Source organism: Microtus oregoni, unplaced genomic scaffold (genome assembly GCF_018167655.1).
Source record: "Microtus oregoni isolate MIOR12 unplaced genomic scaffold, Mior012 000006F_ref0000085, whole genome shotgun sequence".
In the NCBI taxonomy this organism is placed as follows: Eukaryota; Metazoa; Chordata; class Mammalia; order Rodentia; family Cricetidae; genus Microtus; species Microtus oregoni.
In genome coordinates, this window is record NW_024543065.1 from 38,735,424 (window position 1) to 38,760,577 (window position 25,154).

At 39.2% G+C, this 25,154-nt stretch overlaps 1 protein-coding gene across 8 annotated transcripts in view; it reads right to left on the reverse strand.

Moving 5' to 3' along the window:
- Positions 1-7,962: 7,962 nt before the first annotated feature.
- The window catches only part of LOC121449258 (zinc finger protein 54-like), a 38,695-nt gene continuing 21,503 nt past the window's right edge, over positions 7,963-25,154 (reverse strand). The window contains exons 1-6 of one of the 8 annotated variants that reach the window (XM_041653563.1): positions 19,115-19,170; positions 17,569-17,653; positions 17,106-17,196; positions 16,126-16,217; positions 12,496-12,622; positions 7,963-10,761 (exon numbers count right to left, since the gene is read on the reverse strand). In XM_041653563.1, the coding sequence (XP_041509497.1) occupies positions 9,767-10,761; positions 12,496-12,622; positions 16,126-16,217; positions 17,106-17,178 (1,287 nt within the window). In that variant the 5' untranslated portion in view covers positions 17,179-17,196; positions 17,569-17,653; positions 19,115-19,170 and the 3' untranslated portion in view covers positions 7,963-9,766. Of the gene's footprint in view, positions 10,762-12,495; positions 12,623-13,596; positions 13,619-15,643; positions 15,873-16,125; positions 16,218-17,105; positions 17,197-17,568; positions 17,654-18,871; positions 19,207-25,154 lie in introns of those variants that run through there. The other 7 variants (XM_041653566.1, XM_041653565.1, XM_041653562.1 and 4 more) reach the window with 7 other exon arrangements.

A 25,154-nucleotide genomic window follows, 5' to 3' on the forward strand; every position in this document is an offset into this window, starting at 1 on the left:
AGGAAGAAATTAAGGCGGAAATTAAAGACTTCCTAAAATTCAATGAAAATGACCACAAAAGATACCCAAATTTATGGGACACAATGAAAGCAGTGTTAAGAGGCACGTTTATAGCACTAAATGCCTACATAAAGAAGCTGGAAAAATCCCACACTAGTGAATAAATAGAACATTTGAAAACTTTAGAACAAAAAGAAGCAAACTCACCTAAGAGAACTAGATGGCAGGAAATAATCAAATTGAGAGCTGAAATCAACAAAATAAAAACAAAGAAAACAATACAAAGAATCAATGAGACAAAGACTTGGTTCTTCAAGAAATTCAACAAAATAGACAAACCTTTATCCAAATTAACCAAAGGCAGAGAGAGAACATCCAAATTAACAAAATCAGAAATGAAAAGGGGGACATAACAACAGACACGGAGGAAATACAGAGGATCACCAGATCATATTTTGAAAACCTGTACTCCACAAAGTTGGAAAACTTAAAGAAAATGGACAACTTTCTGGATAAATATCACTTACCAAAATTAAATCAAGACCAGATAAGCAAATTAAACAGACCTATAACTGCTGAAGAAATAGAAACAGTCATCAAAAGTCTCACAACCAAAAAAAGCCTAGGACCAGATGGTTTCAGCTCAGAATTCTACAAAACTTTCAAAGAGGAATTAATACCAATACTCCTCAAATTATTCCACATAAAAGAAACAGAGGGAACATTGCCAAACTCTTTTTATGAGGCTACAATTACCCTGATAGCCAAACCACAGAAAGACAATACTAAGAAAGAGCATTACAGACCAATCTCACTCATGAACATTGATACAAAAATACTAAATAAAATACTAGCAAATTGAATCCAAGAACCTATCAGAACCATCATCCACCATGACCAAGTCGGCTTCATCCCACAGATGCAGGGATGGTCCAACATATGAAAATCTGTCAACGTAATCCACTATATAAACAAGCTGGAAAATAAAAACGACATGACATTCTAATTAGATGCCAAAATATCATTTGACAAAATACAACATCCCTTCATGATAAAAGCCTTGGAGAGATCAGGGATACAAGGAACATACCTAAACATAATTAAGGCAATATACAGCAAGCCAACAGCCAACATGAAACTAAATGAAGAGAAACTCTCAGCAATTCCACTGAAATCAGAAACAAGACAAGGTTGTCCATTCTCTCCATACCTATTCAACGTAGTTCTTGAGGTCCTAGCTAGAGCAATAAGATAACAAAGGGAGATAAAGGGGATACAAATTGGAAAAGAAGAAGTCAAACTCTCACTGCTTGCTGATGGTATGATAGTTTGCATAAGTGATCCCAAAAATTCTACCAAGGAACTTCTATAACTCATAAACATTTTCAGAAATGCAGCAGGATACAAGATTAACTCAAAAAATCAGTAGCCCTCCTGTACATAGATGCTAAAATGTTTACAAAAGAAATCAGAGAATCAACACCCTTTACAATAGCCACAAATAGCATAAAATATTTCAGAGTAACTAACCAAACAAGTGGAAGACTTGTATGACAAGAACTTTAAATCTTTGAAGAAAGAAATAGTAGAGGACACCAGAAAGTAAAAAGACCTCCCATGCTCTTGGGTAGCCAGAATTAATATAGTAAAAATGGCAATATTACTGAAAGCAATCTACAGATTCAACGCAATGTCCAACAAAATTCTTCAAAGACCTTGAAGGAATGATACTCAACTTCATTTGGAAAAGCAAAAAACCCAGGATAGCCAAAACAATTCTGGGCAATAAAAAACTTCTGGAGGCATCACAATTCCTGACTTCAAACTCTATTACAAAGTTACAGTACTGAAAACAGCCTGGTACTGGCATAACAACAGACAGGAGGACCAACGGAACTGAATAGAAGACCCGGATATCAATCCACACATCTTTGAACACCTGATCTTTGATAAAGAAGCAAAAAATATCAAATGGAAAGAAGAAACCCCTGACCACAAAAGGTAGGAGTAAGACAAAAGACTGCATTATCATGATACAAAGACAGAATATTCCAATTGAAGGTCACAGGTTACATTCATAGGGTTTTTTTTAACAGTTTTTTTTTAAAGATTTATTTATTATGTATTCAGTGTTCTGCCAGAAGAGGGCACCAGATCTCATTATAGATGGTTTTGAGCCACATGTGGTTGCTGGGAATTGAACTCAGGATGAGCAGCCAGTTGCTCTTTACTTCTGAGCCATTTCTCTAGCTCCCATAGTTAAACATTCTGTTGCTAGAACAAAACAAGTCATGCTCACACACTAGACCAAAACTTCCTGTAGGCAAACCACTCCCTGGGTGGAATATACAGTTATCTCCATAAAGGAACTGGAACTTAGTTGGATCCTTAGACTCTTGTTCGAGGTAGGAACAATCTAGTTCTCTATTCCTGGAGTACAAATTCTAAACTATTATCCACAATAACCTTGAGAAAGCAGAACTCTCCAGTCAACACCTAGGTGGGATCTTTGTTTGAGGTAGAAACAGACAATAACCTTGAAGGAACTAGAGGAAAATCCCAACTCTCTGATCTTTGGTCAATGTGGAAATAGGCTCACATTTCAAGGCCTCCACACTCTAGGCAGCTTGTCTTGTCTGGTCTTTGCAGCTTGACTGGAGTCTGCTTCATGGTTAGTCTAAGCATCTTCTGTGTAGCTCAGCTTGTCTGAAAGAGTCAGCAGCCCTTATCAATTATATATGTTTGAGGGAGGAGAGCACTAGTGAATCCTGTCAGTTTCAGTGACATCTTAAAGCTATCAAGTTGCTTATTTCTGAATTTTTGGGAGATTCAATGCAGGATGAAATATTTTACAAGAGTGAAAATCAACTTCTGTGTCAGGACCCCTTTGGAGTTGCATATCAGATATCTGCCATATAGGATATTTACATTATTATTAACAACAGTAGCAAAATTACAGTTATGTGGTAGGAACTAAAATAATTTTATAGTTGGAGTCACCACAACATGAGAAACATTATCTAAGAGAAGATTAAGATGGTTGAGAAAATTATTCTTGTAATGGTCTGTTCTATCCCTTTAAGAGACAAGCCATGCCCACTCCTTCCCCTGTCTGCCAAGGCAAGCTGATCTTCAGTTTTCAGCTCCAGTCTCTTCTTTTTCATCTCTTAAAGAGGCAGCTTTTGTCTTTCCCTTTTCTCCCTCCTCTCCCTCTCCCCCTCCTCCCTCTCCCTCTTCCTCTCCTTCTCTCTCTCTCTCTCTCTCTCTCTCTCCTCTTCTCTCCTTCTCTCTTTTCCCTCCATAACCCACTAAATAAATATCCAACCTCACTCTGCATGGCATATCTATCCATCTCTGTTTCTCACCCTCTGGGGCTGCAGTTCCCTGTCTGTGACTCATTGCCCCTCGTAGCCCACTGCAGCCTCTTGGGCAACAGTGCCATCACTGCCTGACACTGGCTGCTCTCGGGACCCACTGCCTGATGCCTGCCACTGCTCAGGGACCTGTGACTTGGTTCCATGGCCCGCTGCCTACTGCTGTTGCTTGAGGGCCTGCAGTGTTTCCTCTGCTGTGTCCCCTTAGGAAACTTGTATTATTTTTACTTAAATCATAACAAAACTGCCTTAGATCACACCGCTCCTTTATCTCTCTTTTAAGAGCCTGTGTTTTAAGGACTTTATTATGAGAATGAAGGGTTTTTATCTCAGAAGAAGCTGATACACATTATCCACTTCTGGGCATGAGCTCCAAGTACTTGCCATCTTACCAATGAACACTTGCCCATCATGTTTTGTAGTGCTATTTCATTTATATTCTTTTTGTGCTTTGTTTTGTTTTTGAGAGAGGGTTTTTCTGTGTAACATCCCTACCTGTCCTGGATCTAACTCCTGGAGGACAGGTTGGCCTCAAACCCCCAGAAACCTGCCTGTCTCTGCCTCCCAAGTGCTGGGATTAAATGTGTGCCTCCACCACCCAGCTCATTTGTATTTTAATAAATAAAGCTTATCTGAAGTTCAGAGAGTAAAACAGCCACATTGATCAGCCTTACAGACAAGGCAGTGATGACACATACCTTTAGTCTCAGTAGCCACATTAGTTTGCCATAGAAAGTGGCCACCTTTATTCCCAACCCTGGAAAGGAATAAAAATAGGAAGAGATAGCTCTCACTCACAATCTCATGCTGAGATTCCTGTAGGAGGATTGCAATGTTGGACTGAAATAGATGAAAGAGGTCAGTGACTGGCTAGTTTGCTCTCTAAACTTAAAGCAAGCTTTATTTATTAAAATACAAATGAAATATCACTACAGTGTTCATTGCTGCCTTATTGACAACATCTCTGAAACAGAATCAAGTTAGATGTCCATCACCTGACACATGGTTAAATGAAAATGTATGCCTTAGCTTCAAATTTGTTGTTTTTCCATTTCATGTAAGATTATATGTACAAGTCAGAAAGCCATCAATGGACCAGTAGTGGAGACATGCAAGAAGATGGCATGGATAGTAGAATAAAGGTGATATGAAGTTAGAGTGCAATTCTGGGGGCAGAATGGCTCAAGTAAGTAGTTAATTGATGAGGAGAGCGGGCTGCAGAATGGTCAATTTAAATGAGATTGCCATGAAGAAGCTACATAGGAACCTCCATTTTGAAACCAAGTTTAAAAAATATGAGAGGATAGTTATAATAGAATATAGTAGAACACAAATGATTGTTGGGGTCTGAGAGTCTGAAACAATGCAAGCAGGTACAACAGTTCACATAAAGCAAAATCTTTATTGAATTGAATAGCAAAAAGTTTTGGTCAAGGAGAAAAGTACAGACTCTGGAGCTTAGTGTGTTCTTGAACTTTCATTCAGAAAGTATTTAAACCCTCCAAACCACAACATCTGTGCAAGTCACAGTTACAGGTTACACCCACAAGGTCATAGAGATTCTATGTGGGAGTGATTTCTTACTAATAAAGAAACTGTCTAAACCCATTTGATAGGCCAACCCTTAGGTAGATGGGGTAACAGAACAGAATGCTGGGAGAAAGAAGCTGAGTCAAGGAGTCGCCATGGTTCTCCCACTCCAGACAGATGCAGGTTAAGATCTTTCCTGGTAAGCCAGCTCGTGGGCTACAAAGATTAATAGAAATGGGTTAGATCAATATGTAAGAGCTAGCCAATAAGAAACTGAAACTAATGGGTCAGGCAGTGTTTAAAAGAATACAGTTTCCATGTAATTATTTCGGGTAAAGTAGCCGTGCGGGCGGCCAGATGCCGGGGATGCAGCCCGATGCTCTTACTACAACAGAGATTAGTGGTTTTCCCTATGTGCTTCATCATGATCAATGGACACAGAATGTAAGCTTTTCAGTCCAACCTATCAGATTCATTGGTTCTTTGTATTGTTAGAAGCAACCTCAACATTTTAGAGAACAAAAGATGTGTAAGCGATGATTTCTATGGTTTAAGGAGGAGATATGTCAGCTATTGGAAAGTCCTAGCTCCTTTAGGGCTTGGGCAGTTGAACTTTTTTTTCACCCTACAGGTAAAAGAGATCCTGAATTCAAAATGTCAGTACTTAGTACAGGTACTTTTACCTGTTCCCAACAATATAATATAATGGGGAATTGGATAATGTGTGCAAAAACTTTAATTTGGGATGGGGCAGGAATACAGAAGGAAGAGTGGGAGGATGTGGTTGTTTTAACAGAAATGGTCCCCATAGATTCATGTTTTGAATACTTGACTATAGGGAGTGGCACTATTAGGAGATACATTTAAGTCAGAATTAAGCTTGTGCATATATGCTTAGTAACACTGTGCTATAAATGAATGGGACATTGGATAATGTGTGCTAGATATTAAACTGGGGATGGGGTAGGAATAAGTGAAGAAGAGTAAGGGGGTTAACCAAAAGGAAGGATGTATGAAGAAGCCTCTTGAAATCCCACTGTCTTACAGGTTAATAGTAAATATGATTTTAAAACTTTGAACAGAGGTGTCCCACATGTGTGAATAATTCTGCTTCCAGACGCCAGGGCTACTAAATGAAACTCCTTGTTCCAGATACTCCTTATCTGCCTAGGAATTCCTGGTCAGGGAGGCCTGAGAGACATCTGGAACAAAGCAGCGGCCAGTGTTCTTGCTTTGGCACCCTAAGAACATGGTGTTGCTGTAAACACCAAACACTTTGGCTTCAAGAGCAAGAGAGAGCAACTTGAACTTACCAGGAATTTCTCCCAACTGGCTCCCTTTCATAGAACTGTAAGGTGATGTGAGGGCTGATGGCAAAGAAAATAAGTTAATATTCTTACCCATGGGCTCTACATCGTACAATACCAACCTATTGGACAAAATGTGTATGCAATACTGGCACAACTGAAAATTGGCATAGCCCACCACTCTTCATTGGATTTGAGTCATGCTCCATAGAGAGGAATTCATGCCTTTCACAAACCAAGGCTTCGAAGTATATGTCCAAAGACAGAAACTATGTTTTATTAATGATGATATTGTCAATCTGCCACCTAAATATTCATATCTATAATGATCAATTTTTCTACTCTCAACTTTGAAGAAAGAAGTCTCCTCTTGTAGTAGGTACTTGGTAATGCAGAGACTCATAACTGTTCAAGAAGTATTAAGAAAAAGTAACTGTGTAAAATTAGGGCAATTAAAATTTCATCATGACTGGGGGATGGTACCATGAGCCTCCTTTACCTCCATGAAGGTCTGTTGACAGTAAATGAAAGCTATGTCATTTTCTTATTTGTGTCCAGCAAATACTTTTCTTCAGTAGTTCAAAATTCATGCCCCGAGGGATTTCTTTCTTTCCTTTTTTATTGCTTTACTCTTTCTTTGTATAGTCCTTGCTCTGTTGGGAATTGCACTGTGGACCAGGCTGAACTCAAAAAAGATCCACATGTTTCTGACTCCACAGTGCTGAGATGAAAGGGATACACCACCAAGCCGAGTCTTAGAGATTTCTAAGCTGTTTTTGATAAGCCTATGATGTCACAGTCAGAGCCTATCTCTTTACAGTTTCTCACTTTCTTGCTACTTGTAAGGTTTCAGTCTTAGTGTAAAGATTATTGAAAGTGAACAAAAGATGAGACTGAATTAGAACATTCTCTTTCAAGCTGAAGTTGCATTGATGTTGGCAATTTCAGCAATAGGTAAAGGATTTATCAAATTCAATTTATTTGGTGGGCAAAATTTCCAATGAACAGAAGATATGGGGATTACATATGGTATCCCTTTACATGTTTTCTCAGAATTATGAAATTTGTGGTATACGGAACAATTAGAGGTCTTTGTCACATTTTTTGAAAAAATAATCAGCAGCATTTATTCCATTCATGTCATGCACTACTAACTCATTTCATTGCATTCATCCCTGCAGTGAAAACCCAACTAGCAGTTATTTTCCTTTGTCTCTGTTCCCAGGCTCTGTCAAGTACTAACTCATTTTCCAACCCCACTTATTTTTTTTTTTTTAAGATTTATTTATTTATTATTATTATGTGTACAGTATTCTCAGTATTCTGTCTGCATGTATGCCTGCGGCCAGAACAGGGTACCAGATATCATTACAGATGGTTGTGAGCCACCATGTGGTTGCTGGGAATCGAACTCAGGACCTTTGGAAGAGCAGGCAGTGCTCTTAACCGCTGAGCCATCTCTCCAGCCCCCCAACCCCACTTATTATAAATATTTTATTTAAAGAGAACAGAATACATGATGTATTGTTTCTGAATTTTCACTCAGCATATCTTCAAGTTTTATCCATTTTATTACATATATTAATATTTCATTTCTTTTTCATCTTTGGATAGTTATAATTCTGCTACTCATATTAACACACCCATTGTTTTTTTACTGTTTATTTATTAAAGATTTCTGTCTCTTCCCCGTCACTGCCTCCCATTTCCCTCCCCCTCCCCCAACCAAGTCCCCCTCCCTCATCAGCCCAAGGAGCTATCAGGGTTCCCTGCCCTGTGGGAAGTCCAAGGACCACCCACCTCCATCCACATCTAGTAAGGTAACACACCCATTGTTTTTTGAATACTTGGAAGCATTCTTAGTACTATTAGAATGCTAGGTCATGTGGCAACTTGAAATTTTACTTTCTAAGAGATTTTCAATCTTTTTTATCATAACACTTTTATTCTGCAGGTTTAAGGATTCTAGTTTCTTGGCATTATCACCAATATTTTGCTATTTTATATTTACTAATATGATTGCCCTTCTATAGAGTAGCAAGTGATATCCCATTGCCATTTTTATTTATCTTTTTATAATGACATTGTTCATCTTCCATTTGTATTTTTTTAAAGTTACTAGATTTTGTCCTTATTATGATTTATTTTACTTTCTTAAAGACAGGGTTTATGTATACCTGGCAGTCCTGGATTTCACTATGTAGACCAGGATGGTCTCAGACTCTTAGAAATCTTCTAGCCTCTGCCTCCTGAGTGCTGGGGGAAAAGGTATGCATCACATAGTCTGTCTTTATTATGAATTCTTAAATGCAGAACATTTTTTTTTGTTTTGTTCTTTGAGAAAAGATTTCACTATGAGCCTGGTGGTGGTGGCGCACGCCTTTAATCCCAGCACTTGGGAGGCAGAGGCAGGCTGATCTCTGTGAGTTCAAGGCCAGCTTGGTCTAGAAGAGCTAGTTCCAGGACAGGAACCAAAAAGCTATAGAGAAACCCTGTCTCAAAAATCAAAAAAAGAAAAGAAAAAGAAAAAATAAAATTTCACTATGTAATAGCCTTAGCTGTTGTGGAACTAGCTGTGTACACTAGGCTGGCCTTGAACTCACAGGTATCCACCTGCCTGTCCCCTGAATGTCAGGATTAAAGACATGTGGCACCACAACACGCAAAGATAAGTGACGTTATTATTGCATTTCCCAGGAGCTGGAGCCAAGGTAGTTCTTAAAGAGCCCTGGTGCCCTTTTAGAGGACTGGAGTTCGATTCCTAACACACACTGAAGAGATCACAACTATCTGAAAATCCAGCCTCGTGGAATCTTATGTCCTCTGCTGCATTCCCAGGCAACTGGCAAGCATGGAGTTCAGAGAAAGATTAGCAAAGCAACTCTTTACACATTGGACAAAGCACCCATACATGTGAAAAAAAATTCACACTGTTACTATGGTAAAATTTTTTAAAATATAAACATGGTGATATCTTCTAAGATTTAAAACTTCATAACAGGTTTTCACAAGTTTCTTATCTCTATGTTTCTATTTATTGTAGTTTGTCTTTTTGGTTGGACTTTCTTTGGACCCACAGCACCCAAACAATGACACAATGACGTATTATAAATTATGAAACCTTGACCTTTATGTTTGTTCCCAACTAGCTCTTATAACCTAAGTAACAGGTTTCTATTAACCTACATTTTGTCAACTGGCTCTTTACCTCTCTTCCATTTTGTACATCTGATGTCTCCCATGTCTTTTTGGCATCTGCTGCCACACCAGATTCATCCCAAGTTCCTTTCTCTCCTGAGAAGTTCTGCCCATTTTTTCCCACCTAGCCACTGGTCATTCAGCTCTTTATCAAACTAATCAGAAGGAACTTTGACAAAGACACATCTTCACAGTATACAAAAAATTATCCTGTAGCATATTATATATGCTGTTAGGCTTATAGGCAGAGAACACCTAAAAAAATGCTATGACACATTATGAGAATGGTGTTTTTCTCTCCAGTGCCAACTCTCTGATGTGTTTTAAGATTTGAAAGACAGATATAGGGTATGCTAGTCATTGTATTTGTTGTTTCTCTCTAGTATGAATGTTCTGATGGGCTTTGAGGTGGGAGTACCTAGTAAAAGATTTGTCACATTCCTTACAACTATATGGTCTCTCTCCAGTATGAATTCTCTGATGTGTTCTAAGATGTGACATGTCAATAAAGGATTTATTACATTCCTGACATTTGTGAGGTCTCTCTCCAGTGTGAACACTCTGATGTCTTCTAAGAGTCGAAATACGGAGAAAGGACATGTCACAGTCTTTGCATTTGTGAATTTTCTCTCCAGTATGAATTTTCTGATGTTTTCTGAGGTCCGAGCACGTAGTAAAACATTTGCCACATTCCTTACAACTGTAAGGTCTCTCTCCAGTGTGGACTCTCTGATGCGTTCTAAGATATGAGTTATGGGTAAAGGATTTCTCACATTCCCTACATTTGTAAAGTTTCTCTCCAGTATGAATTTTCTGATGTGCTCTAAGAGTTGAAAGTCGGGTAAAACATTTGTCACATTCTTCACATCTGTAAGGCTTCTCTCCAGTTTGTATTCTCTGATGTACAGTGAGGCTTGAGGCTGCACTGAAGTATTTCCCACATTTCCTAGATTGGTATGCTGTCTCTCCAGTGGAGAATTTTTGTTGCAAGAGACTGTAAGTAGAGGTGAAATAGTAATCATATTCTCCTTGCCTGTGTTCTGATCTTGCAGTGTAGAGTCTCTGATCATGAGTAATGTTGGGATACAAATTTAATGATTTCTCACAGACTTTAGATTTGCAAGGTTCTTCTCCAGTGTGCATGATGTCATGTCTATCTGGGTTTGATGAGTCAACAGAGTCATCCCTGTGATTACTGCATCTGTAGTTATTAGAGTTTTTTGTAGTTTCACTTGTTCTATAAAGTGCACATGTGGATGGGTCATGAAGCATTTTTCCAAGGTCATTATACTGAGAAGACTCCTTTTCTGTCTTCACTTGTTGATAGACAGGATCACAAATGCAACAGTTCTCTGAAAATGAATACAATTCAGATTAATAGGGCTTGATACAACACTAAACATTTGATAAATGGCTGTCTTCCTAAGTTCTTTCTAAAGATAAATGAATCAGAAACTAATTAGGCATTTATCTTCCATCGTAATTGAATGTATTCTCACAAAAACAGACAGACAGGCTCCAAGGGTCTGAGATATAGCAGATACCTCATCCTTATCGAAAATGTCTAATGGCAGAAGATGGATCAGGAAAGTGAGGCATAAGCAATTTGCTGTGGGACAGCGCTCATTGACTGATTATATTAAGAATACATGTCTCTATTTTTAAACATTTCATCTCAGAAGATTGCTGATGAATACTGTTAAGAAGGGCCAATTCCTTTAAATATTAAAGTCTTACTTAAAAATATCAAATGGTTTTTCTTTCTAGAAAAATATATTAGATTCTTTCAAATTAATGGATGGAAAGCTAGTATTCTGCCAGACAGCAGAGGCTCAGATCATTTGATGCAGGTTTGAAATGGACAGCTATTGCTTATTTCTACCTTTCCCGGTCTTAGCTTCACATACTACTGTGTTTCCTAACTTTCTTCATATGCTTATTTCCAAGTCTATTCAGCCCACCGACTTCTGAGAGGGTGTCTTTGTATTCTCCACTGGACAAAATATGTAATATGAAGACAGACATGCAAGGAAGGCAATTTCAGACTAATACTAATTCATGGATTCACATTAGGCTTATAATTTGTAAAATTATTCCAATCTGATATCAGCATAGTTAAATAAAATGCATTTTGTGCCCGCCGGTAATGGCACATGCTTTTACCACAGCACTTGGGAGGCAGAGGTAGGTGGATCTTTGTGAGTTCGAGGCCAGACTTATTTACAAGAGGTAGTTCTAGGACAGGCACCAAAGCTATAGAGAAACCGTGTCTCGAAATACAAAAAAACTAAAACAAAACAAAACCAAAAAATTACATTTTGTACTGATATTAAGTCACCATAAATCAGGTGCAATAAGACACAATACCTTGTAACAGTTACAACAGGCAGGATGCATCTTGGGACCAGAATACTCCACTAAGTTCAATGATGAGGCATTCTTTCAAATGGAATTGAATATAGCAAAAGCATTCTCAGCTCTTGCTTTCTCTTTCACTGGAAGCCATCACTGTTGTCCTGCTTATTCACAAGCCCACCCTGGTTTTGACTACTCTCTCTTCTCCACATTCCAGGGCAATCTCATTTGCTCAGGACAGGAGACCAGGCCTATCTTGCATACAATAAGCCACATGTTCTGTGAGGTAGCCAATGACCCATGCTAGAATTTTTAGAAAGAATAGAGACATCAAACAAAATATTGTGCTCTGTACATCAAGAGAACATAAAGTAGAAGAAACTAGAAATGATTTCCAATTGCTACTTCTTGCCAGAATCTTTTAGCATATTTAAGGAAAAATTTCAGATCGCCTATCCTGAGCTTTTTCTCACAAAACCATGAGAGTTATAACGATGGAGTTGAAGCTTTAAGATATATATGGAAATATATATGGAATTTATTTTGGAAACACAGTGAGGTTTACAAGACACCATTAACACGGAAATGAAATAAGAGTCAAATTCCATGAAAAAGTTATTTCTAGTACCAAACTTTCCTGCCTTCCATTGTTTCTAGGACAGCTTAACAGAGTTTAAAGGTCAGTATATACAAAGAATGATTTAGGAATTCTACAATAAAAATGCTCTCACCCACAAAAAGCAGGCTGCTGTAATTCTCCAACATCACATCAATGTACAAAGCCCTCTGAGCAGAGTCTAGGCATTCCCACTCTTCCTGGGAGAAGTCCACAGTCACATCCCTGAATGTCAATGGACCCTGAAACACAAAAGTACAGTTTGACCAGGTGATCCCATAAAGAGGCTTTCCTTGAGATAAGGAGACTTGAGGAAATTAGGGATGTAGATGAGTGAATACAATTACTCAAAGCAATGATTTCTGATATAGTCACACATTATAATGAATGTTCCAAGTCTTTGAAATCAAGATGACAAAGTAGTTTCACAAGCACATCCATGAAAAGAGACACACATTTAAGGTCTGGACACAGTTGTCTACTTGGTATGGATGCTGTGCTTATGTCCCATGGATTACAGTATATATGTCTCAGAAGGCAAATGGTGATGAGGAAATGTGCTAAAGTACCAACAGTGAATCAATCCTGTGCAGTTTTCAGTCTCACACGATTGCATTCCTAACATGCTCAGTTTGCATGTTTAAATTCCACCAACTCCATTCCATTAAAGAGAAAAGGAATGAATATGGAGGACAGAATTCACAATTGAATCTATAGGTAAAGAGCTGTTTTTCCCCCACAGTAACAACGAGTGTAACAGCAATGTATACTGTCAATTTTAACATTACAACATAAGTGGGATTACTTTTATCAGAATATCTGAGTTACTGGCAAGCCGATAGAAAAATGTACATCAGCCATATTTGATATAATCTAAAATTTTACTCAAGGATAGGCATAAGGCAACTAAAACAAATAATTTTAGAAGTTCTGGGGACTATTTCACCCACAAAGAGTTATAAAAATTGGGGTAAGTCCCAAACCACATCAAATAGTTTCTGAGTAGCAGCTAAGCATGTACATGTAAGTATAGTAACTATGGATACATTCAGAAGTGACATAGATTTCCTGAGAAAATGATTATACTAAGTTCTGTGAGAATTACAGCCACTGTTCAGTGCTGTGCAAATATAATAGAGCTCAAAGAATGGCTCAGGAGAAAACTTTAGCTACTGTATCTGAATTTTGTGGTTATCTGCATGCTCCCTTTTAGTACTTATGCTGTACTGCTTATCACACTTTAGGTTAGTAGTGTTCATGATTCTTCCTTTGTTTCTGTGGAAATAAAAAGTGTTAACATAATCTGTCTGAGTCATGAGTCAGGAATAGAAATACCAACCAGAGCCCTTTTCCTAAATCTCTACGTTAAAACACTGCAGGTTCATGGTAGGGGAGCCGAGCCATGACTCTCACAGGAACAGACTAGAGGAAAAGAATCATGAGGAAAGGTTCTGCATCAAATATGATGGGTTATGCACACCAATTAGTCAATGCCCTCCATTCCTGATGAATTCCACAATAATGACTCCCAACCAAAATGGCTGCACAGTGGGATCCTGTATTTTGTGTGTGTGTGGTGGCGGGGAGGTTAGAGAATAAAATATACTGATCTCTCAGGTTTAGGAAGCTACCACTGAACATCCTAATCAAGTAGGTGATGTGATCAGCAATTCTCCTGAGACAAACAGATATCAGGTGTCAACAAACACATGGACATGTCATCACTGTTGTGATATTAAACACCAAAGAGAAATATGGGTAGAGTACAATCTGAATCTACGCTCAAGAACATCAGTTTATGGCAACATCAACCCATGTTCTGCACTGTTGAGTGTGCTTACATTTTTAGTAGTAGGATCCAAGTTTTACACAGCATTAAAAATCAAGATATGTCTCTTTCAATTCCACACACTGCTAAGATGTTGTGACAGCTATTCCTTGTGATTCAATATGTGCTTTTCATAACCATGATTCAAGGAAATGTGACAGACCTCACCAATGGAGCCTACATAGCACAGGAGTCCTACACATTAATATATAAAGATATAGTTCGATACTCTAAGGCAATTGGGCTTCAATGCATATTTTGTTCATGCGTTAGAGTGGATATATTTTCAAAATCAAAGATCATAAGTTCATGTGGGATATTTATCCTCAAATAATTGGGGGAGAGTAAAACTGAGAAAAGTGCTATACAGGAGATGTAGACATATTGAGTTACAGTGTACAGGTGTAATCATAACAGAATACTAAGAGGCTCCAGAAAGAATACTGTAAAGCCATGCCCACTAAATATTTACTAATGGAGGCAAAAAGATAAATTAGAATAATATGGCCTTTTCACCAGATGGTGTAGGCACACCTGGATCCAAGTAGGTGAATGAAATTAGATTCTTATCTTTCATTTGTAAAAAAAAAAATCCATTAAAATGGATCAAAAAATCTTATTTGAAACAAGAAACAGAAACCTAGAGAACATAGGGAATATCCATGAGGATATTGGGATGGGCAAGGACTTCTCGATTAGAAAGAACAGCAACAGCATAGGATTTGGTTCCAGAGGATTAGCAAGTAACCCTTGTTGGTCATGAGCCCCCACTGGGCCATATCTGGCTTAGCTCCAGAGTTTTCACTCAGTCCCTAATCCATCATTTGTGTTAAAGATTTCTTTTGTTACCCTATGTTAATCTTATCTGAGAGGTTCCCATGGATAAAAAGCCTATGTAAAACTTGGTTTAGAGAAAACCAGAAAAACCCAAGTACCTCATCAATCAGGTATTTGCACCTGGCACTGTATTTTCAAAAACTTCATTCAGTTTTTGTTGACATATGAAAATCTACTAGCGAAAGTGGAAATATATGAAAAAATAGAGGCCAAGAGGCAAAGGGAAAGTGCTTCAGTTCACCAAGACTACGCCACCTGCGGCCACAGAGGCTAAGTTCATTCTCATGTCTCTAATTCGTCATTTCACCAATCTGCGTGATCCCACATACCTATTCTGCTACACACGTGACAATTAACTTTTTTTTTTTAATTTTATTCTTTTGTTTTTGGAGACAGGGTTTCTCTGTAGCTTTGGAGCCTCTCCTAGAACTAGCTCTTGTTGACCAGGCTGGCCTCAAACTCACAGAGATCCTCCTGCTTGTCTCCTGAGTGTTGAGATTAAAAGCATGTGCCACCACCGCCCAGTTTACAAGCGACAGTTAAGTGCAGTTATATTATACAGTGTCAAAAGGAAGGAAGGAAGCACATTTTCCCTCACATGCATAGTCTAGACACAGTATGTGTCTATGGAAACAGTGTACATGTGCACACAGTAGAACATGGAGAGAAGAGGACAAAGAACATTAACTATCAGGGTTCAGTTAGGACTGAATTGAGGTAGTGAACATAAGTTATGAAAAAGGATATAAAGCTAATTTCTTTTCCAGTTTAATTCTGTCGCAGCTTTTCTTTCTTTTTCATGATTCACAAGTTCACATAAATATATTCTGTAATGAAAATATAAAATCCCTTGTGAGGCCGCAGAGGTTCTGATTCCAATGACTAACTGCATAAAAGTACATTGAGTTGCATACTCTTTGGGTCTGGATATTTTCAGTGTGTAATTGTCTGCTTCTTTGTCTGCAAGGTTTTTCATAGTAATGTTAAAAAAGATAACCAGAAGCACAATTTGAAGGCTTCTAATGTCTCAAACAACAACATTCCTATAAAAAAAGGGGGGGGTGAGACATGAGCACTGACCTGGGGCCTGTTTACTGGAGAATCAGCCATTTCTGCTTGCTTCTCTTTTTTGAGTTTCTCTTTCAGGAACAATGAATAGATGGTTTGTTGGCCTTTTATATAAGGAGGCAAAAAGAAAAAGTTAATACTGAAAGTGGTTAAAGAAAAATGACCACTTGAACAGACCCAAGAAACACAATATGACCAGGTGTTTTATCAGTGATTCCCAAATCAGGAGAGCAGGGAATGACATTTGAAGCTTGCAGAGAAAAATCACTGTCAACCATATTGTTTTATCTAGAAAACTTCTACCTTAAAATTGATGGAGATCTAAGTGCAGTTCAAGATAATTACAAAGTAAAAGAATTAATACTGTTATGAAGACATGACTAGTGATGTCAATGAAAAGGACAGCATCACTCACATGCACACTCAAATAAAATTTTACTTGACTCCATTTTCAGTTCTTCTGTAGAACCAGTTCTCGTGCCTATAATAGGACAGTCCTGAGATCTTTCTCAGTGGACGTCTCCAGAATCATTTCTAGTGACACAGAATGTGGCACACTGATTTCATGTCCCACTCACACATTCACTTGAGTCCCTTGCAGTAATCACAATAGATTTAAACATCAGTGGGAAGCAGGAATGCCACACAATGGTACTCACATAGGAGGTTTAGTGGAAGAAGTGAGACAAAGGGCAGAGAAGGGGACAGAGAGAGGGGTCAGAGACTGGTCCCTGGGGATTAGAGTGGAGGAAGAGAAAGAACGAGAGAGGGAGAGAGACAGAGAGAAAGAGAGAGAGGAAAAAAATAGAGTGGCAGAGAGAAAGAGAGAAGAAAAAAAAGATATGGGAGGTGGGCAAGGCCCACCTTTTAAAGGGGAACTATAGGAGGGGCTCTTAGTGGCTGCAGATGGGGACCTAGCTTGTCAGGACACCAAGTATAGGCCAGTACATCTGAATACTAACAGACACCCCTTCACCAATCCCTCCAAATACCTCGATCCTGAACTACTGTCTCATCCCTCTTCACCTTCCTGGCCTCTTTGTCCCGCTGCACAGGAGAGCACATCTGGGTGATCAGTGAGCCCTGCACATGAGAAAGAGATTCTTCAGGAAGCACCTGGATTTCTAACACAGTACTGTGCTCAGTAGATGAAGAGAGGAATCTAGAAGTATTCCCCCAATTGTCAGGCAGGGTCAGAATACTGAAAACATTTAGGAATCATTTTCAGTTAGTGTGACTTGAATCCCACTTCCAGTCACAGGACAGTCAAATCTCAGCTGCAGAAATGGAACTGAAAGATTGGGATGAGAATATCACACACTAGTGACATAGACCCAACATGATGAAAGTCTCACAGCTCTCAAAGGCACAAGCGCTTTCAGAGTAAGAGAAAGACAGTCTGAAGGAGAGCACTCTGAGGAGGAGCAAGGGAGACTGCATGCAAGCAATTCTTACCCACAGCAATCAGACTGCTACAATCCTGCAACATCAAGTCTCTGCACAAAGCCCCCTGAGCAGGGTCCAGGCACTGCCCCTCCTCCTGGGAGAAAGTACACAGTCACACCACTGGCTGTCAACAGACCACGAAATAAAAAACAACAGTTTGAACAGTTGTTTCAGCGCACACCTTTAATCTTAGCACTAGGGAGACAGAGGAGGGTGGAACTCTGTGTTTTCCAGGCCAGCTTGGTCTGCTTGGTGAGTTTGGTCCAGATATAGCAACACATGAATTCAGGACTCAAACAGAGCAAACACAGGAATCAAAAAATAACAACTTGATTTTGAGCCCATGGACAGAATGTTTTTCTTTGACCAGGAAGACAAAGATTTCTCTAGACATTTTTTCTGATATAGATGAGTTATTGTAATTATTTGGAAGATGCTTTCTTTATTATGTTATACCATAATATTTTTTTCATTGCCTTTTTTTCCCCTCCTGATACAGGTTTAATCTGTGTAGATTCGGCTGTCCTTAAACTTTCTCAGTGGACCAGAATGGGAAGGAATTCTCAGCTCCCAAATGCTGGGATTAAATGGTTGTGCCACCACCACTACCACGTGGCTTATAACTCCTTTTCTAGCTGTGGAAATACTGTGATCTATAACATAAAATAGCATCCTGTCCTTTCCCGGCTCTAAGTTGCACATTAAGAACTCAGCAGAAAAACACACATTTCTTTTTTTGAGACAGGTCTCACCATGATACTCTGGCTGTCCTAGAACTCATTAGGTAAACTAAGCTGGCCTCAAACTCACTGAGAACCACCTGCCTCTGCCTTCCCAGAGGTGGGAATAATGGTGTAAGTCACCAAATCTTTCAAAGATTCTTTTAAAAGCAATCTATTTACATGACAAAGTGTCAGACGAAATTTTAACAATGGACAAAATGTTTTCTTTTAAATGTTAATGTTTTCAACCATATCCATGGAACTCTCAAAATAATATAATTTCAGATTAAATTCCTTATCCTGGTGTTCATTTCATAGCCAATATATAAAAGGTCTCTGTGAGTCAAAATCCCTAGTTCTATGTGCCATTCTCTTTAATGGCTAAGAGGTTTAGCAAGAAAGTTGGCGTGGAGGAATGTAAATTTGATGAGTTTTTTTTCCTTTCCAACACACAAAGAGAACCGACCGTCTTTGCAAACAAAATACATAAATTCAAATATTCTAGTAGGTCATTTTTATGAGATTATTTTGGCACTCAGATCATTGAAAAAATATCAGGATCGTTCGAGTTTAAGTGACCTAAAATTTACCGAAGACGGTAAGACACCACAGCCGACTTTCAGAGTCTTATGAGCAGCAGAGAAACTGCTTGCACCCCTGGTCCCTTCGCTCCGGGGTCCCAGCCCCGCGGCTCCTCTGAACCTCCTGGGAGGTTTCAGGGTTGCCGCGCTGCTGTCCGGTCACTTTCCCAAGACGCCTTTTGCTGCGACTGAGGCTCCGGAAATTTCAGATCCTGAAATACCTGCCAGGGTCTCCCTCACCCAGTTCCGTACCACGCAGCTTCCCACAGTGCAAGGCCCAGAGCACCAACAGAGAAGCAGCATTAGGCACTTCCGGCTTTGGCTCCTCAGTCCACTTCCGGGTCCTCTCCCTCACTAGTTTCCCAGCTTCTGTTTATGTCACTCCTCTAACTCCTCCCACTTGTCCATCATTCCACCTATACTCACCCAAATAAACTCTAGCACCCTCCCAACTGCTGTTCCTATTAGAGAGTCTCCGCCCATTGAACCGTCCCGCCCACTCCGTCTCAGGCCGCCTTCCACACAGCTCCAGCTGTCAAGCTGCCCTGAACCCGCTCTGCACAGCTCCCCACAAGCTTCCATGCTTGCTGCCAGAACTGGATCTAGGGAGACATTGCACTCAGGTACCTGACCCCCATTGTGAGTTCTGAAACCTTCAGTTAAAAGACAGGCAGCCTAACCTCGGCTTGACTCCCAGCCTCCAGGACTGAGCTCATTCTGCGCTCGTCTGCTCTCACCACTAGATAATGGTTTTGTGATTTTGGTAACTCAGAAACACGTTAGGTTTCTGTGACTCACGCTAAAGGTGCTTTTTAGATAAAATATAGAATTTTTTAAAAATGCAATGGTGAATTCAGAGAATATTGCGGTCTCTGATGCATAATAAAAGGAAGGTATTTGGTACCAGCCCTACAAAAGTCTCTGGGAACATTAAGGAAGAGGAGTTGAAAGGGAATTATCAGGGAAAGATGAGGAAAGGCTAATACATGCCATTCTCTAGACTCCATTTTCTAGATTGCTGTTGTAATCAGTAACCAACAGCAACTGTATTTACCTGCATTGACCTCACTCTAGACCACAATCAGTCTAGGAAAGGGAAAGGCTCACAGGACCAACTCTTTACCTCTCAAATGTTGGCTCTGGGTGGATTGTAGGAAAAGATTCACTGCCTTTAGCTGTCTGTAGTCCTCTGCTGAAAACACCAGACTCCAACACAGCTCCAAACCCACAGTCCACAGTCTCCCAGAAGTCCCTGGTTAATCACAGTTGGTCCCAAGCAAAATGAGTAGAGAGAAACAACGGGGAAATTTGTTGGAATTGTAGACCAGGATAGTACAGAGGTAGGAGTGTGAATGGGCAGTGTTTGAGGTGTGCATGCACAAACACAAACAGAATGCAGAATGTGAGCATATACATAATTGGTGTGTGAGTATAAAAAAGCTAATAATAGATTTTAATTTTTACAGCAGAGTTTCTTTGTGTAACCCTGGAACTAGCTTCTTTCTTTGTTTCTTTCTTTCTTTGTTTCTTTCTTTCTTTTTTCTTCCTTCCTTCCTTTTTCTTTTTCTTTTTCTTTTTTGAGACAGGTTTCTCTCTAGCTTTGGAGCCTTCCTGGAACTAGCTCTTGTAGACCAGGTTGGCCTCAAACTCTCAGAGATCCGCCTGCCTCTGCCTCCTGACTGCTGGGATTAAAGGCGTGCACCACCACTGCCTGGTGATCAGAATTTTTAAAAAATGGATGTATGAATCTGTAGTTTCTTTTCGGTTGTATCATTTTCTGGTGGTTTTACGTATTTATTTATCTCTCTATTTATGCATCATTTTTTCTCAAGATGGGGTTTCTCTGTGTAACAGCACTGGTTTGTCTGGAACTCACTTTGAGGTCAAGGCTGGTCTCAAACTCGCTGAGATCTACCCACCTCCACCTCCACAATACAGCGGTACTACGATGCTCATTTCATTATCTGGTGTAACATCACCTAGTATTTAGAGTCAAGAAGTCTTCCTTTCTTGTCAAGAAGTATTTTGAATACCAGCTTTGCTGTTAGTTTTTCTCTGCAGTTCTGATAGAATCCTGTCAGTCCAGTCATGGGGTTGTTTAAAGGTGGCAATTTATAACTGCTTTATTTTCATTACTTCTTTTTTTTTCTTTTTTTTTCATTACTTCTTATAGTTATGTTTACCTTATTTATTTCTTTCACGTTGTTTAAATTTGGTATGTTACAGGTTTTTATTTCAATTAGAGTTTCCAATTTAGTATAAGAGAAGTCTTTCAATAAACAAGAGATCCAGTTGATCACACCCTTCTGTCAAGTAGACTGTGCAGTTATCTTGGGTAATTGTCAAGACATGATAACAGGACAGGTCATAGTGACACACACCTTTAATCCTAGCACTCAGGATGCAGAGGCACAGGCATGTAAATCTATGTGAGTTTAAGATAAGCCTGGTCTACAGAATGAGTTCCAGGTCAGCAAACACAACACAGCAGAACCATGGTTCCAAAAACCACAAAAGAGAAAAACCTGATAAAGAAAAGTTGTGTAAAGTTTGGCAAGGCCAAGCAAGCCATTTAACCAGCACTCAGGAGGCATGAGCAAGGGGAACTAAGTTCAAGGCCAGCCAGATCTACATATCGAATCTCAGATGGCTATAAATAGAGACCTTATCTCAAAATAATTAAATTGATCCCTGAGGAATAATTTTCGTGATACCAGAAGCACCATACAAGCTTCCAAAGGAGGGAGTCAACAAACAGTCTTAGACAACTATAATGCCTATTGTGGAGGCCCAAAAATGTGAGCCTATTTCCAACTTGTCTGAAGTCCAGAAAGCTTTAGCTTGTTCAAAGTTTCTGGAAACAAGTTTGGCTAAATACCCTGACATAGGGTGTTGTTACTTGATCTTTTTGACATTCAGTAGCCCATATAGGTAGATCCACTCCACCCTGACCAATGGTCAGGAAATTCAAGCATACTTCTGCTCCTTCTTTTGAAATAGGAGTTTGACCTTGGGAATGGCTGTTTTCAGGATACTTTGTCTAGAATGGGTTCACTGCTTAAACAACAAAATGCTAATGACTTGATGCCTCAAGTAATGAAGCAAGTAACTGTTTTAGTTGTCCTTGGTATCATGTTAACGCTGTCTTTTGCCTTCTTCCCTCTGCTGGTTTGGGATATAAAAGAGTATGGAAAATTAAACGCAGAGAGATTTCAGTATTCACTAGAACTCTTTCCTAGTACTACCCTATGTTTTCTGTTTTATTTTCACCCGTGTCTTCTCCTTTACCAACTCTTCTAATCCCCATGCTCCTACCCTGATAAGTGGTATTTTTGTTGGAGCTGGTCTCTGACAGTCTATGAACCACATCAACTCTCATCCTGGCACAATAGCCCTAAGGATGTACTAGTGGCAAGCATACCATGGTCAAAACGTCTCTTTCATTGAACTGAAGACCCTCTTAACAAAATTTCAGACACCATGACTGTTACTGGAAATCCAGCTTCCTGCTATTGCTGGTGAAGACAAGAATCTTGGAGGATAACAACCACCATTTTACTAAACCGTCATAATCCCTAACAAATAACGAAACATTTTTCTTGTACTCACAAGTAAGCTTAATCTTTGCCCCTCATAAAAGAAACATCTCTTTTCAACAGAGACCATTGCAAAAATTAACAAATCATCAAAATGGAGAGCCCGGGCTCAGTAATCATGTTTGAAAAGGGGCTATCAAGATTAAAGAGGCAGAAGATCAGGAAGTTTGTTGTGAGACTGTATCTTCTAGTGTACTACCCAGAGTTCTCTAGAGTAACAGCACTTATAAAATGAACATACACATATTATATGTATAAATATATATACATACAACCACATATGTATAAATAAAATGGAGATTTATTGGATGACTTACAGGATGATATCCAGGTCATCCAACAATGGGTGACTGTAGCAGAAAGTCCCCAAATCTAGTCGTTGCTTAGACTACAAGGCTGGATATCTTGGCTGGTCTTCACTGTATGCTGGAATTCCAAAGAGAGAGGCGGCACTGCCAGTGAAGCAATGGCTGTGCTATCAAGAAAATGAGACAACAAACAGGCAATGAATAAAATGATTCCTATCTTCATGTCATTATATAAGCTTCCAACAAAAGGTGTGGTCCAGATTAAAGGTTTATCTTCCAACCTCTCACTCCTGATCAGAGGTGTGCACCTTTCAGTCTCAAGTTTGGATTAATGGCATTTGTCTTCCTATCTCAAAGTTCTAGACTATAAGAGGATTCAGTCACTTCAAAATAAGCAAAAATCATCTTAGAGGTCTTTCCTCCGTTTTGGGGATTGTAGGTCATTCCAGAGGTAAACCAGCTGACAACCAAGAATAACCATCACACCTAGCAATGACAGAAGCTTTGTTTATAAAATCTTATCAACACAACCTCCCAAACCTGTGTTGGATAAAGATAAGAACAAGGGGCATACCAAAGGCGATGGGGGAAATTCCCACAAGCCTTCAACCATACACAAAGAACTACAGGCAACTGGAGGATGCTGGGAGCAGGAGAGTCTCCCCCAGGGAAGCACACACCTACTGCTTACTCAAAACCAAATAGTTAGCATTGAAGATATGCATATATATTGAATATGTTATTTATAAACATATATGTATACATATAGACACCTTTGTATGTAATAAAACTTAATGAAAAAGGTGCCATGAATTTGAAAGTTAGCAGGGAGAGTATATGGGAGAATTTATCTATAGGAAAGGTTTGGAGGCCCAAAAATGTGAGCCTATTCCACCTTGTCTGAAGGTCAAATAGTCTGAAGTTGTTCAAAGTTGTTGACAACAGCTGTGGCTACACACCCTGACGTAGGGTGTGGTTACTTGGTGTTTTGGACATTAACATGGCCCATAGAGGTATATTCTCTCCACCCTGACTAAAGGTCAAAGAGTTCGAACTTACTTTTTTTTCAAGGTTATTGTCTGTTTCTTCCTGAGGTAGAAACTAGAGGTTCCACCTACCTAATTTTCTGTTCTATTAAAGGGCCAAGGCAGTTTCTTTATTTAACCAATGAAAGCAACACAAAGCAGAAGACTCCCACATCAAATAACCATTTATTATTCTCAATTCTGAGCTAGTGTGGGATTTCTTTTAAGTGTCCTTCTTCATCTGGTGCCCACACCTACTGGGTGGATGGCCTAAAGGCCTAGCCATTCCACGGCCCAGAATTTTTCTCAACCCTGCCCGCTTGGCTTGCTTTTAACTAAGCGCCTTTTTTTGTAGAACCCCTGCCACAGCAGAGCTTACTGCATGTGATAACTGGAAAATTTCCCAAGTGCACTCATGACTGCTACGTTCCCTGGCACAGTTTTTTGCCTCGTGGTGACTTGTACAGCTTCCGGTTTCTGTTCCCTGCCCGTGACTTCTGGGTTTCTTGCTCCATGTGTTGCTTTTAATTTGTCAAGCAAAGTATATTTCTCAGTATTTAACTGGTATCAAGTCAGGAAACTAAAGTGGCTCAGAAACGAAAGTGGCTGAGGCACATTCCTGTTGCCACCGCAACTCTGCAACCACAACATCTGCTGGACAATAAAGATTATTACATCTAAAACAATTTACTGGATCTCACAACAGGTAATTAATAAATCAACATGGCAAACTACATTAATTTTGAAACTTTTCATAACTTTTTTGCTAATACTATGGATTGTATTTTGTGACACTTATATGGTTATGGTGATACTTTAATTTATTGGGTATTGGGACTCAGTTTTTTCTTTATATTCCATCATTAAGAAAGAATATGGCACTTTTAGGAATGATACAGCCTTTTATTTTAAAGATTTATTTATTATGTATACAATATTCTGTCTGCATGCATGCCTGAAGAGGGCACCAGACCTCATTACAGATGGTTGTGAGCCACCATGTGGTTGCTGGGAATTGAACTCAGGACCTTTGGAAGAGCAGACAATGCTTTTAACTGCTGAAATGATACAGTCTTTACAGACTAATAATGAAAGCTAGTTGGCAGTATTAATATCATTGAAAATCAAAAGTTATCTGAAAAAATTAATACTATTAAAAGGGATAACATTAATTTGACAGACAAAATTTAATTCATATCTAAGGGTACCGAGAAATTATCTGAAAGAATTCATACTGTTGAATTTGATAATCAAAATTTATTAAAAAGTTATGATGGATTAGCAGGTAGAATATCTCTCTGGGAAGGCAATCTGCATGCTATTCAAGTAAAGTCCAAGGATAAGGTGTTATCTTTAAAGAAGA